General features: G+C 40.5%; 1 protein-coding gene across 1 annotated transcript in view; it reads right to left on the bottom strand.

Moving 5' to 3' along the window:
• Positions 1-266: 266 nt before the first annotated feature.
• Positions 267-18,034, bottom strand: part of trpc1 (transient receptor potential cation channel, subfamily C, member 1) — a 92,724-nt gene continuing 74,956 nt past the window's right edge. The window contains exons 12-13 of the mRNA XM_028794680.2: positions 2,954-3,148; positions 267-784 (exon numbers count right to left, since the gene is read on the bottom strand). Of these exons, the coding sequence (XP_028650513.2) occupies positions 557-784; positions 2,954-3,148 (423 nt within the window). The 3' untranslated portion in view covers positions 267-556. The remainder of the gene's footprint in view (positions 785-2,953; positions 3,149-18,034) is intronic.

Genomic DNA, 18,034 nt, shown 5'->3' with positions numbered 1-18,034 from the left:
CCTCTAAATCACACTGGCTTGTTTGCATACCAATGAGTTACAGCCTAAAATCCAATAAAAGTTTGTATAAACATCAGGATATGATGCATGAAAGACACAACCCTTCCTTAAAACATTTTTTTTTTACAGTGGATGAAAGATCAAATTAGTATACTTGTGGTTTGGACAAAAGCTTAGAATGAATAAAACCATCAGCAAGAGGCCAAGAACCTGAGAATCAAAAAAGAAAACGCCAGTGTGGCTACTAAACTGGTTTGATATAGTAATTTTATCATTTTAGAATGTGTTGACAAATACATTTAAAAAGGTAATTTCAAAGTATGTTACAAAGCCAGAAGTTTTTCCAAAACGTTTATTTCTATTTGTAATATGTAATAGAACAAAAATCTAAAAATAAAATAAGGTGCAAAATTTTAAATCCACAAAATAACAAATAAAGTTTTTAACACTTTGCTTTTAATTATAAATATTTAACATAGCTGCATTTCAGTCTTTATGAGATCAGAATGATTTTGTATTATGACTGATAACCACAAGCATTTCTGAGCAGGGCCCTTTAGTTTCTTGGATAAAACATTGCATACTTTGAAGTACGAAAGCCCAGAAGGTCCCTCATTTCATTTCGAAACTTGGAGAGGTCCTGCCTGAGTTCGTTGAGGTTTTCTACAGTTGCCTGGTCAGTGCTTTGCATTTTCTGCCTCGTCGATGTCAAGTATCGATGAACAAGACAACACATTACCTTCTGGTAATTTTCATCTCGTTTTTGCTTCAGGCTCCTCCACTCCTGCAGAAAACAAATATTGTAACTGACCAATTCAAAAATCATGTTTAGATTAGACATATTTTTAAAGTGGTGTGCAGTCATAATGTTAATCTATGCATATCTTTGATATACAAGTTCATTGTAATATTCGTAGTCACCTAAACCATTTTTATATCTTGCATTAAGCATTTAACTGTAATTTTCAACCAAAAATCTTATTTATAAAGTAAACTGCAATATGCTAATAATCTCAATATATACTCAAGTGATTATCAACTCAAATAATTTAAAAACAAAAGGGCTTCTGCAGCCTTAGGGAAGTACAGGGAGAGACTATAAGGTACCGTATGTAGGATGAGATTTGATGTTGACCCTCACTCAAGGGTGGAGCAAAGCCACACCCAAAAAGCCCTAAGAACGCCATGCCCTTTCTGATAAAAAAAGGAGCTCTTCCAGGAAGATGCCGTTCCATTCCGAACTATGAGCAGGAAGGACAGACCTCTGACATCCTTAGATTTCTACTGCGAAAAGTTGATTATTTCCATTTGTTGTATGGGCCTGTGATGATGTGGGTCCCGCTCCATGCTCCCGTCTTGCTTCTGGGAGCTCTGAACCCGACACCATCGGTAATGTCACCAATGAGCTGGACAGTGAGGCACAGCAAAGCAAGGGGATGGTGTAAAAAGTGCAAAGTGGTTTTATATTAAAAATCAACAAAAAAAAATAGTGTTCAAATAAATAGTACAGTGCTTCAAAAATCTTCAAATAAATAATCCAATAAAAACAAGTGAACACATGGAGGTTAAAAACACAATAGAAAAAATCCTTTAAAAACCGAGGTTAAAACAATGGCTGGAAGCAGTCTTTTAAAACAAAGCCCAGTGCCTTCTTTTACTGGTGACTCCCCTGCTTCTCCCATCCAGGCTATGCACCAGGGGAGTCACCCTACATGCAGCTAACCTACTTAACTGTACTGGTCTGGTGGCCTTTCCGATCCCTGGCTCCAGTTCTGCTCACCCAGACCAAGACTTGGGCTCCCAAGCGACCAGGGTGCTCACGCTGGGGCTTCGACTTCCCAAGTCCCCGACGCCTTCGCTGCAGCAAGCCAACCTTCTCCCGGTCACTCCTGCTCTAAACAAGCGCTCAGCAGGAGCGACCACTACCGTCGGCCCTCAGGTGCTGGCCAAACACCCCACTCAGGCTCGCCTCTCCCAGCTGCCTGCAATCAGCACGAACCTACGCTTGCTTGTTCGTTTGTTCGTTCTCACCTGCTTCCTGCTGTCTTCTTCAACCTTAACCTCCCTTCACGTTCTTTTATTTCTTTCTCTCTTGTTTCTCCCCTAGCCGCCTTGCACTTCTATTATTTATCACGGGGACGTGGATCAGGAGCAATCAGCAGCTCCCAGCATCAATTATGGATGCAGAAGGCTCCTCACCTGTGCACTTAAGTGAGGACCACCCGCATCACAAATTCACCCGGGAACCTGCTCCAGTCATACTACCATGCTCCCTCACTAAGCCGCGAGTGCGGCGATTATTTATTTAAAAAGTGGCCTTTTGACTTCAGCTGTGGACCCACTACACCACAGGGCCCTAACATATACCTTTTTTGTTTAACTAAACAGGGATTCCACAATTATTTCCCAGAGTGTTTGAGTCTACTTCTCGGCCACAGTACAAGACTTACAAATCTAAAGTCAATAGCTGTTTGGCTTTAATAGGCGTCTATACCTGACTAGCTACTAAGCCATTTGTCTATTTACCTAATAACTTTCATATTTTTATATTATTATGGTTTATTTAATATTTGTCCTCTCATCTGTCATCATGATTCTGGGAAAGCTCTCAATTACTCTTTCGGCCCCAAACAATTTTATACATTCACCTTTAGCCTCAAAAACACATTTGTCTATCAATCCCCTCTATTCATTTTTTAAGGTTAAGGACATCATAAACTGAAGTGTATAATAACATTTCATTCCAACCTGTAATTACGCAGCATTCAGTATGATAGAAACAGTAACATGTAATTAATTAAGAAGTTTAAAATCTTACGGCTTGTCTAGCAAGGTATCATGTTCAAAAGAAGAGTAAAATAACTATGTGCCACTAGCCAACACCTGTATTTACATTTTTAATTTCAAAAAGCCATGCAGAAGAGTAATTACAGACATCCTGATGTTTACATACTTTGAGGCTGTTTTGCCGCTTGACCTTGCCTGCCGTGGTGTGGGAACAGATCCACTTGTTAAGGCTGGTGACTAGATAGCAGATGGTTTTAGGTGAAGGAATGATGTTAAAGGGGGCAGGTAAAGTGCACTTGTCATCAAAATAGCTGAGCCACAGCTTTGCACGGGCAAACTTCCACTCTTTGTCTTCATGATTCTTTTATCATTGTGGAGATAAACAGAAAATATGATTAATAAAATATAAATGTTCAGGTTAAGTAATAGGATTGTTGTTTAACAATTTCCTTAACTGTGCCAGACTCCCCATCCCCCCAAGTCTATAGTGTTAATTTTTGTTATTATTAGAATACAATTATTAAACATGATACACGCTTTCTTCAACTGCAAAACTTTGGAGAAAATAAGTCCTCAAAATGCAAGCCAATTTTTGTCCATCCAGTGGTCATAGTCAGTTAGGTATAATTAACCTTAACATATACGGAAATACATTTTTGTAATCCATCTGTATACAGATCAAATCCCTGCTAATGAATACAGAAGTAACACAATTTTTCAGAATAACCAATACTATTTGTTGGCTCGGACAAACGTTAATACAACATAATGTTTAATGGATTCCATTTTAAAGAAATGTAAATTTCAGTATAACGAACAAACATGGCCACTGAAGTTAATAATGCAATGCAAAAAATACTTAATACCACACCTACACTTTTGCCAAGTCTCAGAAACCCTGCAAGGCTGTCTCTTTCTTATAAGACCAAAAGAAAGTGACAGACTGTTGCAAACTTTCTGGTCTTGGTGAGTGTAAGAGCCAACCTTAGAAAGTTAAAGTTTTGAGTTAAACTCATATTAATGTTTGCTTAATTTGAATAGAATATAAATTTCTTTCATAGTCATAACTTATGGTATAATCTTTCCCCCCTATAAGTTAGCAAGAGATAGAACCTTCTTACTGTAACTGAGAAACAGTGTGATAATAAGCTCAGTTGTTATTTAGAACAGGTCCCAGTAAAGAGGGACATGATAAACCCATTTTAAGTTTAGAAATGGGATAAGCATACAGTTTTCTGACCGTTTTGAAATGGGTCAAAAATTATAAGTGATTAGTAACGATTTAAGATGTAACAAGATTAAGCTTTGAACTGAATTTTTTCTTATTATAAATTTTTCCTTTTTTTTTGCTATTTTAATTTTCTTTTTTGTGTGAACTGTTTTACTTTAAAATTTAACTAAACTTTTAAAAAACGAAGATATTTTGTCTGTGGAATCATTTCTGCGCGTCAGGCCTTTGTTGAATCCCATTTTTTTGAGTTAGAGCTGCAGAATTTTGGAAAAACGCAGCTACAGTGAGAGTGTAGGTATAAGCATCCGAGTGGGTAGTTATGGCATGTGCTGATACTATACTGTTCACAAGTTTCATAGTGCTACTCAACGATTTCTTTGCAATGAACACAAAAAGTGAGACATAGCATCAGTTTATGCTGAAAAAAATGTTACTTCTCATTTTCTTACTGTATTCACACCTGTATTTCTATAAAAAAAAGTTACATCTACTGTCTTATTTTCAAATAAAATATTTGTTTGCAGTTTAAGAAGTGCTGTTTTTTTATACAGGTATTGTCAAGCTTGGGTCACAGAGTTGCATGACAGACAGGAAAGGTGAGTCCAGGTTTTCAAGGAAAATACAGGTACTTTATTACTGTATAGAGAAGGCAGGTACAGTCTCAAGACTTCATTAAAAATAGAAGCTGTTACTTCAGTACTCAAGCACAAGAGATAGGAGCTGTGACACGGGGGTAATTGTCCTGCTTTAGCTCCCATCTTCAGAGCAGAAGAACACCACACCAGCAGCTCAGAATCACTGTTGTGGCAGACCAGGAAAGTGTGAGGAAGAGCAGGTGAAAGCCCAGTGTTAAATGTTCTAAACATTGTGCGAAAGACATGTTACGCGACAAGCCTAATCCTGCAGGGGACAACCAATTACTTTGCCCTTAGTTTACTGTTTACCAGATGCAGCAGAGCAGCTATGGAGCTGTCCTTGTGCCACTGCCGTTAGAGATGACCAATCACCAGTGACCCCAGTCACAACAGTATACATATTTTCCCCATATTCATTATAACAAAATTTCCATTACAACTAAATATTTTTGTGGTCCCATGAATTTTGTTACAACAGGATTCCACCTATACACTGCTTAAAAAATTAAGGGAACACTTAAATCACAAAAATTAGATCTTGATGAACAAAATATTCAAGAGGAAAATCTTTACTGAGTAATACTGTTGTAATTACGTCAAAATTACGTAAGAATGGTAAATGGAAACCAAAATCACCAACCCACAGAGGGTTGGATTCAACATCATATCGAAAATCAGAGTGAAAAACTGAAATCCCAGGCCAATCTAACTTGCGTGAATTTCACCATGGCAACTCATAATGTGATTCAGTAGTGTTATATGGCCCCCATGTGCCTCTGTGCAGTCTCAAAAATGTCTGGGCATGCTCCTGATGAGACGGCGGGTGGTGTATTAGACAGACAGACAGACAGACAGACAGATAGACAGACAGACAGATAGACAGATTGATAGATACTTTATTAATCCCAAGGGGAAATTGACATACTCCAGCAGCAGCATACTGATACAAAAATATTAGGGATTCTTTTCCCAGACCTGGATCATCAGTGAGCTCCTGAATGGTCTGTGGTGCTACATGCCGGCTTCAGATGCACCGATACATAACATTCCAGAGGTTCTCAATTGGATTCAGGTCTGGGGAAGGTGGAGGCCAGTCAGTGGCATCAATGCCTTCATCATCCACAGACGGCCTACACACTCTGGCCACATGAGGATGGGCATTGTCATGCACTAGGAGGAACCCAGGGCCCACTGCACCAGCTCAAGGTTTAACAATAGCTCGGAGGATTTCATTACAGTACCTAAGAGTGGTTAGGATACCATTGCTTAGAATGTGGAAATCTGTGCAACCCTCCAAGGTATGCCTCCCCAGGCCATCAATGACCCACCACCAAACCGGTCATGCTGGATGATGTTGTAGGCTGCAAAAAGTTCACCAGACACTTTCACGTCTGTCACATGTGCTCAGTGCGAGCTTGCTCTCATCTATGAAGAGAATGGGGCGCCAATGGCAGAGTTGCCAATTGTATACTCTCTGACAAATGCCAATTGAGCTGCACGGTGAAGGACTGTGAGCACAGGTCCCACTAGCTGACACCGGGCCCTCATGCCACCCTCATGGAGTCTGTTTCTGGCAGTATGGTCAAAAATATGCACACCAGTAGCCAGCTAGAGGTCATTTTGTATGCTTCACAATAGCAGATACCAGTCCTGCTGCTGGGCTGATGCCCTTCTACCACCCTGTCCAGCTGTCATCGTGCAATGGCCTGTCTCCTCATAACTCCTCCACGCTCTTGAGACTGTGCTGGGAGACACAGCAAACCTTCTTGTGATGACAAATATGAATGTGCCATCCTGGAGGGACTGGACTACCTGTGCAACCTGAATCAGCTACAAGTTCTGTCTCCTGCTACCAGTAGTGACAAGGACACTAGCAAAACGCAAAACTACAGAATCAGTCAGGAAGGATAAGGAGAGAGCAATTGATTGTGGCCATCACCTGCAAAACCATTTCCTTTTGAGAGTTGTCTTCCTGTTGCCTCTCCAGTGCGCCTGTTGTCACTTTCATTTGCACCAAAGCAGATAATGTTGATTCACAATTGCTTATGCTTCCTAACTGGACAGACTGATATCACTGAAGCTTAAGTGACTGTGTTTGACTGTGATGATTAAGTGTTATTTAGTGTATACTGTATATACTAGATGGGTTACCCGCTGTTGCCCAGGCTATTCATAGTTGAAATATGAAACAAAATACTGTACTAATTTTGATTTAATTAGAATATGATATTGTGACTTTATTATTATATTATTTGATATATATACAGTACTGTGCAAAAGTTTTAGGCAGGTGTGAAAAAATGCTGTAAACAAAGAATGCTTTCAGAAATATAAATAATGATTGCTTATTGTTATCAATTTACAAAATGCAAAGTGAGCGAACAAAAGAAAAATCTAAATCAAATCAATATTTGGTGTTACTACCTTTTGCCTTCAAACCAGCATCAATTCTTATAGGTACACTTGCACAAAGTCAGGGATTTTGTAGAATTATACTCAGGTGTATGATCAACCAATTATACCAAACAAGTGCTAATGATCATCAATGTCACACGTAGGTTGAAACACAGTCATTAACTGAAACAGAAACAGTTTTGAAGGCAAAGGGTGGTTACACCAAATATTGATTTGATTTAGATTTCTCTTTTGTTCATTCACTGCATTTTGTTGATTGATGAAAATAAATGATTAACACTTCCATTTTTGAAAGCATTCTTTGTTTAAAGCATTTTTTCACACCTGCCACAGTATATATATATGCAGTGCATCCGGAAAGTATTCACAGCGCATCACTTTTTCCACATTGTGTTATGTTACAGCCTTATTCCAAAATGGATTAAATTCATTTTTTTCCTCAGAATTCTACACACAACACCCCATAATGACAACATGAAAAAAGTTTACTTGAGGTTTTTGCAAATTTATTAAAAATAAAAAAATTAAGAAAGCACATGTACATAAGTATTCACAGCCTTTGCCGTGAAGCTCGAAATTGAGCTCAGGTGCATCCTGTTTCCCCTGATCAGCCTTGAGATGTTTCTGCAGCTTAATTGGAGTCCACCTGTGGTAAATTCAGTTGATTGGACATGGTTTGGAAAGGCACACACCTGTCTATATAAGGTCCCATAGTTGACAGTTCATTTCAGAGCACAAATCAAGCATGAAGTCAAAGGAATTGTCTGTAGACCTCTGAGACAGAATTGTCTCGAGGCACATATCTGGGGAAGGTTACAGAAAAATTTCTGCTGCTTTGAAGGTCCCAATGAGCACAGTGGCCTCCATCATCTGTAAGTGGAAGACGTTCAAAACCACCAGGACTCTTCCTAGAGCTGGCCGGCCATCTAAACTGAGCGATCGGGGGAGAAGGGCCTTAGTCAGGGAGGTGACCAAGAACCAGATGGTCACTCTGTCATGGCTCCAGAGGTCCTCTGTGGAGAGAGGAGAACCTTCCAGAAGGACCACCATCTCTGCAGCAATCCACCAATCAGGCCTGTATGGTAGAGTGGCCAGTCGGAAGCCACTCCTTAGTAAAAGGCACATGGCAGACCGCCAGGAATTTGCCAAAAGGCACCTGAAGGACTCTCAGACCATGAGAAAGAAAATTCTCTGGTCTGATGAGACAAAGATTGAACTCTTTGGTGTGAATGCCAGGCTTCACGTTTGGAGGAAACCTGGCACCATCCCTACAGTGAAGCATGGTGGTGGCAGCATCATGCTGTGGGGATGTTTTTCAGCGGCAGGAACTGGGAGACTAGTCAGGATAAAGGGAAAGATGACTGCAGCAATGTACAGAGACATCCTGGATGAAAACCTGCTCCAGAGCGCTCTTGACCTCATACTGGGGCGACAGTTCATCTTTCAGCAGGACAACGACCCTAAGCACACAGCCAAGATATCAAAGGAGTGGCTTCAGGACAACTCTGTGAATGTCCTTGAGTGGCCCAGCCAGAGCCCAGACTTGAATCCGATTGAACATCTCTGGAGAGATCTTAAAATGGCTGTGCACCGACGCTTCCCATCCAACCTGATGGAGCTTGAGAGGTGCTGCAAAGAGGAATGGGTGAAACTGGCCAAGGATAGGAGTGCCAAGCTTGTGGCATCATATTCAAAAAGACTTGAGGCTGTAATTGCTGCCAAAGGTACATCGACAAAGTATTGAGCAAAGGCTGTGAATATTTATGTACATGTGATTTCTCAGTTTTTTTATTTTTAATAAATTTGCACAAACCTCAAGTAAACTTTTTTCACATTGTCATTATGGGGTGTTGCGTGTAGAATTCTGAGGAAAAAAATGAATTTAATCCATTTTGGAATAAGGCTGTAACATAACAAAAGGTGAAAAAAGTGATGTGCTCTGAATACTTTCTGGATGCACTGCATATATATATATATATATATATATATATATATATATATATATATATATATATATATATATATATATATATATATATATATATATATATATATATATATATATGTATATGTATATATATTTTGCCCGTGAGTTCATTCGCATGAAATTCAATAAAGGTCAGCAGATCATCAAAAAACAGTTTAACCGTTTACATATTATGAGATATTATGAACACTTCTTTATAAACAATGTTTCTAGTCTTTTTTTTCTTGTGCCAAAATGACCAGACTGCTGGGTGAGCTGACTCTCGAGCATGCAACATAAAATTGACTGTGTGAGAAACAGTCTTCCCTTAAGTCCACTCCGGCAAAACATAATGTCTGTCCCTGAGACTTATTGATGGTCATGGCAAAATAGACTTTAATCTCTTGAATTCAAAGGGGAAATCAGAGGATATTAGTTAAAGTCAAAGTCAAAGCGAACTTTATTGTCATCTCAACCATATACAAGTATACAGACAGACGAAATTGCGAAGCTCTGGGTCCATAGTGTAACAACATGAAGTGGAAATAAAAAAAAATGTAAATTAAATTAAAAATAGATATGTAATATAATAAATATGTAATATAATAAATAAATAATAGATATATTGTAGATAATACAGAAATTATCAGTGTATGATAATAGTTTTTTAAGACATGTGTAAACAATGACAGGTCAGAATGTTTCATAGCAGAAGGATATCAACAGTGTCAAAATACTTAAAGGTCAGTATGAGATTTTCAGTTCTACATGCACACTAGTCTTTACAGGAAAGTGGCTTGCATATATAAAAGTTCTGTTTTTAAGAGGTGGTTAAGGCAGTGTGGTAGATCCCAGGGGGCAGCATGGTGTTAAGGAGTTTGACAGCTTGGGGAAAAAAACTATCCTGCAGCCTGGCAGATCTGGCTCTGATATTAAGGGTATGTGCGGTATTTGCACTGACTCCTGTCGAGCACATCTGGTCAATATTGTCGCCTTGATAATACTGCATTTTAATGCTGTTACCTGCTGCCTGGCTCCATTACAGAGTTTGGGTGGGCGTAGGTTTCGCAACATCACTGAAGCACCCACTTTCAAAAAAAGCCTATGGGTTGGGAGGCCCAGTGGTTTAAGCATATTAAGAAATTCAATGGGATATTTTGTTGCATCATCCGCATTTAGCACAGAATCTATTGATTTGTATTCCATTAAAGCCTCTTCAAAAGAATTTAACAAGATATCGTTGATCACGCATGGTTGATCAATTTTAGGTGTCAGAAAAGCACACTCGCATATCCATTCCTTAGGCTTATTATGAATGTATGCAATATCAGGATATATTTTGGAAATGAAGTCTTCCACAGTGGTCACGATAGAACACAGTTCTGAAGGGATGGTAAGTTTACCATCTGATTCTGGAAAATCGCCATGCCCTATTTTAAGCAGCAGGTCTGAAAACCGACCAGCGAAAACATCACCCCTTAGATGGACTCTCATATTTTTGGTAAGTTTGAGTTTGGTCACCGATGGCCACAGATAAGATCTGTTAAAACATGCTTTGACTTCATCTGCTCATGTTCCTCTGGACACTACTGGTAATGTTCGATGAAAATTGCCTGCCAACAACACTGTAACTCCACCCATCACCTTTATTATTATCACTGATATCTTGAAGGCTTCTATTCAGAGCTTCAGTACTCCCTTTATGTGCCATAGTGCTTTCATCCCAAGTAATAACCTTAGTATGTCGCAGCACCTCTGATATGTTATTTTGCTTGGAAATATTACATAAAGGGGTCTCAACGTGTATCAGGTTGAAAGGAAGCTTAAAAGCAGGATGTGTAATCTTGCCCCCTTCTAGAAGTGTAGCAGCAATCTCAGAGGATGCGACAGCTAAAGCGATTTTGCGACTTCTCCTAACCTTTGCTAGGACAAAGGAGGTTGAAATGCTAAAAATATTATATTTATGAGGATATCGAATAGAATAAACGAATAGGGATATCTATTTGTGATATCTATATATGATAGGGATATCTATTTGATAAGTGTTTAAAAAGGAAAAAACTGCACTGAAAAGTACAGTTTTACAAATTATAAGATAGAACCGAAGGTAATATCGAAAGCGCAGATGTGTTGCCTAGACAGCCCATGTCACATTTATAATAAAGCGGCCAGCGCTATGCTGCTGCTTATATACTTAGCAGTGGTGGTGCGCACGCAGTACAAATGCTACGACTATTATTTTGTTACAATTCTTAGTAGCTAATAATTACACAATTGGTGTGCATGTTAAAAAGATGAAAATTTATATGTACTTTAATTTAGAAGCACGTATTTATTTAAGTACTAAAATACATCTTTATTTTTATGTATTGAAGAGTCTGTATACTAATTCTTTGTATCTCAGTCAAGTAGTTTCTGATATACAGGTGTTAGTTTAAAAATGGTTAACCCTCCTTTTCACGCCCTCAGTGGTTAAATTGTGAAAAACACCTAAGTACGTGTTTGTTTATTTATTTTGTAGAGCATATTTATCAAGTTTGAAGACCAAATCCCTACTTTCATTTTTTTTCTATACAAACTTGCACACCCTGTATCACTCCTGCAGGGGCTGAATTTGAAAAAATCCAAAAATATGTGTTTAGTTTTTTTTTTTTTTATTGATGTGTCTGTATACCAATTTTTGTGTTTCTCAGTTAAGTAGTTTCTTATATACGGATGTCACTTTAAAGAACATTTAACCCCCCTTTTCACCCCCTTAGGGGTCGAATGTCGAAAAACACCTTCTTAGTGGGTGCCTATGTCACAAAAGGTATCTACTGTCCAAATTTCACGTTTCTAGCTCCAGCGGTTTTGGCTGTGCATTGATCTATTAGTCAGTCAGTGACCGTACAGTTTTATATATAAAGACAAGGTAAGCACAGGCACGCGCCTTCACCGCTGATCCGCACCACGCTGTGAGGGACCATTACTTCGTCAATATAAATCCTTTCTTCCTCAGTCATAGTTTTACAGGTTTACTTAAAGAGGTATAAACTTAATAGAAAAATTCATGAAGAAAGTATGAAAAGGAATAAAATAAAAAAGTATGAACATCAAAATCCTCAAAAAATTGCTTTAATATACCTTGGAATTACCTAACTAAATTATTTAAAAAAGATAAATAAATGGCAAATTATAAACGCTTTGTTGAAACTCAAAAATATCCAAACAAAACTTGTACTCTTCAGAAAAATGAAAGTATTTTTAATTTACTTTAATGAAATTTATTTTATAAAGAAACAGAGTGACTAGGTCTAAAAAACTATAACAAATTTTGAGATTGGACCACGAAATTTTAAAACAGTTTCTTAGAGAGCACCTATGGGCCAAGTGCAACCTACATTCCAAATTTCAAGTCCCAACTCCTCATGGTTTGGGAGATCTTGTGATGAGTGAGTTGGTAGTATTTGGCTATTATTTATATTATTTGTATTCATATAAATAACACATATATATATTCAAGGAATTCATAGTCTGAATCACAATCTGATTGTATGGGTGGTTACCTACCAGGTAACGCTTGTGGTTGGCCAGCAAGTCGGCTAACACCCGCCACGGTGCCCTCTTTCAGTTTCGAGAAGCAGATCGTAGAATGGTTGAAATAGTTTTACTGTCAAATAATGCAAAGAGTATGCGACATGTGTTTCGCCCTAATTCTGGGCTCATCAGGCGTACACACTCACTGCACCCCCCTCTCGGGGAACCGCATTCGTAGTCTGAATCAAAATCTGACAACCTCACAACCACAAGCGTTACCTGGTAGGTAACCACCCATACAATCAGATTGTGATTCAGACTATGAATACCTTGAATGTAATTACCCTGATCTACATGCTGTGAAATGAACGAACCACACGCCGTGGCACAACGTCAGAGGCTTCGCCTCTGGCACTGACGTCCGAGGTTCGGTTCCCCGAAAGGGGGGGTGCAGTGAGCGTGTATGCCTGATGAGCCCAGAATTAGGGCGAAACACGTGTCGCGTACTCTTTGCATTATTTGACTATAAAACTATTTCAACGTATATATATATATACATACTGTAGATATATATATACTTGGAAGGACAGAGAGAGGGACAATACCTCCCCTGGACCACAAGAGGGGAGCTGTTCTGGAAGTGCTGCCTGAAGAAATTCCAGGCACACCTGGAGTGTTTCTGGGTGCTCATGCAGCACTTCAGCCACACCAGGAAGTGCCACTGAAGATCGTCACAGAGCACCTGGAACACATCTGGGGCAGTATAAAAGGGGCCGCCTCACTACATTAGATGAGCCGAAGTCAGGAGGCAGAAGACAGAGCTTGTGAGAGGAGGAGTGACGGTGACAGACTTGTGAAAAGAAGGGACTGTGAGCATTTGTGGCTATTAAGGCATTGTGTGGTGGTATTAAGGAAAAGAAAATAAATTAAACGTGTGTGTTTTGGACATTTGGTGTCTGTCTGTATTCGGGGGCTGGAACTATATTATATATATATATATATATATATATATATATATATATATATATATATATATATATATATATATATATACATATATATATATATACATATATATATATATACATATAGATACATACATATATATATATATATATATATATATATATATATATATATATATATTTATCTATATATATATATATATATATATATATATATATATATATATTTATCTATATATTGTCACATAAGTGTGATTGGGAGGCACATAGAGGGCCTGAATAATAGTAGTACCAAGCCAGACCAGGGAGTGGCGAGCTGCATTAACTTTCTCTCTCAATCCTCTGCAGACCATCCACGGGAAATTCCACTAGGTAACGGCGCAACTTATGACATCACTTCTGGTCCCAAAGATGTCACTTACGGTTCTGGTCCAGATGACATCACTTCCTGTCACGGCCTTTATAGCCGCCATATTTTCCCACTAAAGTCAATTCCGTTTTGTACTTAAACCTGAACACAAGTCAAAAATAATAAACATTTGCCGCCATGTCATATTATATGGGTGGCTGCCCCAAACCTTTGAAATCTCTTGGCTATCTTTGTTACAGTGGCGTAGTCATCAGGATGCAAGAAGCCCAGAAGGAACTAGGACAGAACCTGAAAATTGACCAGGTGGGAGAGCACCGGGGCCGAGTTTCTGGGTGGGGAGTTCGTACCATAGTCCAGAAAGACCCGGTACAGGATCCTCTCTCATTATACGTAACTGGGCTATCTAAGAAACAAAGGGAGTGTATGGGAGAGACACACAGGTGGGGGCTGGTTCCTTTCTCTTGGAGGAGAGAGCTGTCCCCCTAACTAGGGTTAAGACCCCAGATAAATGTGAGGCATCCCCAGACCAGAAGGTGAGAAAAATAAAAAACTGGACATTTGACCCACAGTGCAAGCCTCTGCTCTCTGGAAAAGGGTGGCACTATGGTTAAGGCCCTTTAAGTGTTCCACCGTCAAGATAGCTCAAAACCCTTCCTCAGCATTTCACCCAGCCAGTCTGGGGAGAATTTCACAACATGGATGAGCTCATCGAGCTTACAGAAACATCTAGGACAGCCTCACTATCTGGGAGAGCAGAACAGTCCATTAGCAGACCAAAGATGAAGTCCTTTCTGAAGTCCCTGGGCCCGTGGGCACGCAACTTACTCAGAAATGAGGAGTAATGCAGGTGGAGAGAGAAGGGAGGGTTGTGTGCGCTCCCCTGACAATATTGCATAAGGGAGTAGTGATTATTAACATATTTAAAGTTGAAGCCCTCTTTGATTCCGTCAGCAACATTTCCATTGTTGCTGGCTGATATGTACTGCACAATGGGTGAAAGTAAAGACCAGTATAACTTGTACACATGGAGAAATCTGACAATATAAAACCACCCTATTCATCAGCCATGGAGGATCGCTAAAAAAATTTCCCGGACCGGTCCTCCCAAATCCACCTTATCCTGTGATTCTGGGGCAGGAGAGATCTAACAATAAATGCGGTATAGTACTGACTGCTCCAAAACATAGTTTAGGCCTGGTGATAGACGGGAATGACCCATCTCAAGCTGTCTGCACGCTGTGTAATCAGCCAGCGGAAAGAGAAACAGAAGACCAAGAGGCGGATGGGGAGATTCCTGGACCATCCTAGGCAGAAACGTCATCTCCCAGTGCCTCAACGAGCCAGGAGGAAACCTCTCCCCTTGAGGTCCGACTGGACCCTCTCTCCGAGATTCACTTTCAATTCAAAGAAACACTGGCTTCTTTCAAAAGGGAGCAGTGGAACGACGATTCCCTGAAATTTGCTAAAAATGCAGTTGTACTAGTCAATGGCCAATGGTCAATGGCCAACACACTCATCAGTCTATGCCACAGGGTCCTCACTTTGTGATAGAGAATGATCTATTGTATTGGGTAGCCGAGCATGAGGGGAAGGTGTGGAAGCTGTTAATCCCACAAACCTACCGGCAGCAGGTCTGTGAATTGGCATATGCCCACCCCCAGGGAAGCCATTTGGGCACAGAAAAAACATTAGAGCGTATTAAGCTCCGATTACATTGGCTGGGAATTAATGAGGAGGTTCACCGTTTTTGTATCTTTTGTCCAGAATGTCAATAGCGGCAAATTCCTAGAAGGGACCGAGCTCCTCTCATTCTCCTTCCCTTGATTGATGTCCCCTTTGAAAGGACTGGGGTCAATATAGTAGGACCCCTAGAACCCTCAACCCAAGGACATAAATATATATTAGTACTCATGGATTATGTGACCCGATATCCAGAGGCTGTTCCTTTGTGCTGAGCTATGTCTAAGGCGATCGGGACCTTGTAGGGGTCTTCGCATGAGAAGTCCTTATGGATCAAGGGATGCCTTTTACCTTGGAGACATTCAAGGAGACGGCCAAGTTACTTAAATTAAAGCACTTAAAGACCGCGGTGTATCATCCTCAAACCGATGGTCTAGTCAAGAGGTTTAATCAGACTCTCAAACAAAAGCTTTGCAAGGTGGTCAGCGGGGATGGGAGGAATCTGGTATCAGCTCCTCTCCCTCGTACTCTTTTCCTATCGGGAAGTTCCACAAGCCTCTAAGGGTTGTTCTCACCTTTCGAATTATTATATGGATGACAACCTTTGGGAATATTTTGAAAGAAGGATGGGAAGGAGAGGCTCTTCCCTCTTCCAATATATTAGAATATATTGCAGTTACAAGATTGATTTGGTAAAATTCGACCCATATTAAAAAGTCACGTGGAAGAGGTACAAGCAGCACAGGCCCACTATTATGACCATGGTATGACTTTCTGAGAATTCCATCCACGGAGATTGGTTCCTACCTCCCATTCTAAATTGCTAGCCCACTGGCAAGGCCCCTATGAAGTTAAGGAGAGAAAAGGACTCGATGATTTGGTGAAACAACCCAATTGTCGGCCAAGCGAATGGGTATATCATGTAAACTTGATGAAGCCATGGAAGGAAAGGGATCCCGATCCCTCACCTGCTCAGGCCCGCTCTTTCTTTGCTCAGAAAAATATCCTTAACTTTGGTACTGAATTAAATTCCAGACAGAGACAGGAGCTCGAAGCTATCATCTCCGTCCCAGAGGTAGTGAGTGAAAAGCCAGGAAGGACTAGGGTTATTGTTTGAAAGCATCCCTATCGTTTTCCTGAGGCAAAGAAAGCAGAGGTGGAGCTTAAAATCAAGCGCATGCTGGAACTACAAGTGATAGAGGAAAGTCATAATCCCTGGTCCAGCCTGAAAGTCTTGGTTAGTAAGCCTGAAGTCAGTTGGAGGTTCTGCAATGACTTCTGTCAACTTAATCAAGTCATCCAGTTCGATGTTTATCCAATGCCTCGAGTGGATGACCTCCTCGAAAGGCTTGGACAGGCGAATTATTGGACCATGCTTGACATGACAAAGGCGTACTGGCAGATTTCTTTAATGGATTCCGCTACGGTTAAGACCGCATTCAGCACCCTTAGTAGTATCATGTCCTTTCATTCGGGTTACATGGTGCTCCTGCGGCTTTCCAGCGTTTGGTGGATAAAGTGCTCTGCCCTCATAACGCGTATAGTGCTGCCTACTTAGATGGCATTGTCATTTATTCCAGCACATGGAAAGAACACATAGTCCAGGTCCGAGCGGAATTGCGGATGTTGGGTGAAGCCGGGCTCCGGATCAATCCAAAAAAATGTTTTTTTGGGTTGAAGAAAACTAAATATTTAGGCTACCTGGAGGGTCGAGGTACTATAAAGCCACAGTGTTCGAAAGTAGATGCCATATTGAAATGGCCCCATCCGCAAACCAAGCAGTAAGTCCAAGCATTTCTTGGTTTAGTCAGGTATTACCACCAGTTTGTACCTTGGATTTTGGAATGAGCGCCGACCTTGAATGATTTAACAAAGAAGAGGGCTCCTAACAATGTGGTACGGACTGATAAGACAGACTCTGCATTTTGTGACAACAGGCCCCTACGTCAGCACCAGTATTGAAAGCACCTAAGTCTTTGCTTCCTTTCATTACGCTTCGGACACAGGCCTGGGTGCCATGCTGAGCCAGAGCATCCCTACAGTGGATGGCCCTGCACAAGGAGTTGAACCCTTAGGTCACCAGGTGGTTTCTTGAGCTTCAACTGTATAAGTTCTCGCTTATTCATCGTAAGGGTTTTCTCCTTGCCAATCCTGATGCCCTTTCACGAATCCACGACCAATGGGTCAGGGCTGAGTGGGGGGGGGGGCCTATGTCACACATGTGTGATTGGAAGGCAGCTAGAGGGCCTGAATAATAATAGTACCACACCAGACCAGGGAGAGGCGAGCTGCACTAACTTTCTCTCTCAATCCTCTGCAGAACATCCACGGGAAATCCCACTAGGTCCCGGTGCCACTTCCGGTACTGGGTGCCACTGATGACATCACTTCTGGTTCCGGTCCAGATGACGTCTATTCCTGTCACAGCCTTTAAAGCCGCCATATTTTCCCACTAAAGTCAGTTCTGTT

The sequence above is a fragment of the Erpetoichthys calabaricus genome, chromosome 2 (genome assembly GCF_900747795.2).
Source record: "Erpetoichthys calabaricus chromosome 2, fErpCal1.3, whole genome shotgun sequence".
Classification (NCBI taxonomy): domain Eukaryota; kingdom Metazoa; phylum Chordata; class Cladistia; order Polypteriformes; family Polypteridae; genus Erpetoichthys; species Erpetoichthys calabaricus.
The sequence above is the reverse complement of the archived record's forward strand: the minus strand, read 5'-3'. Positions and strand labels throughout refer to the sequence as shown.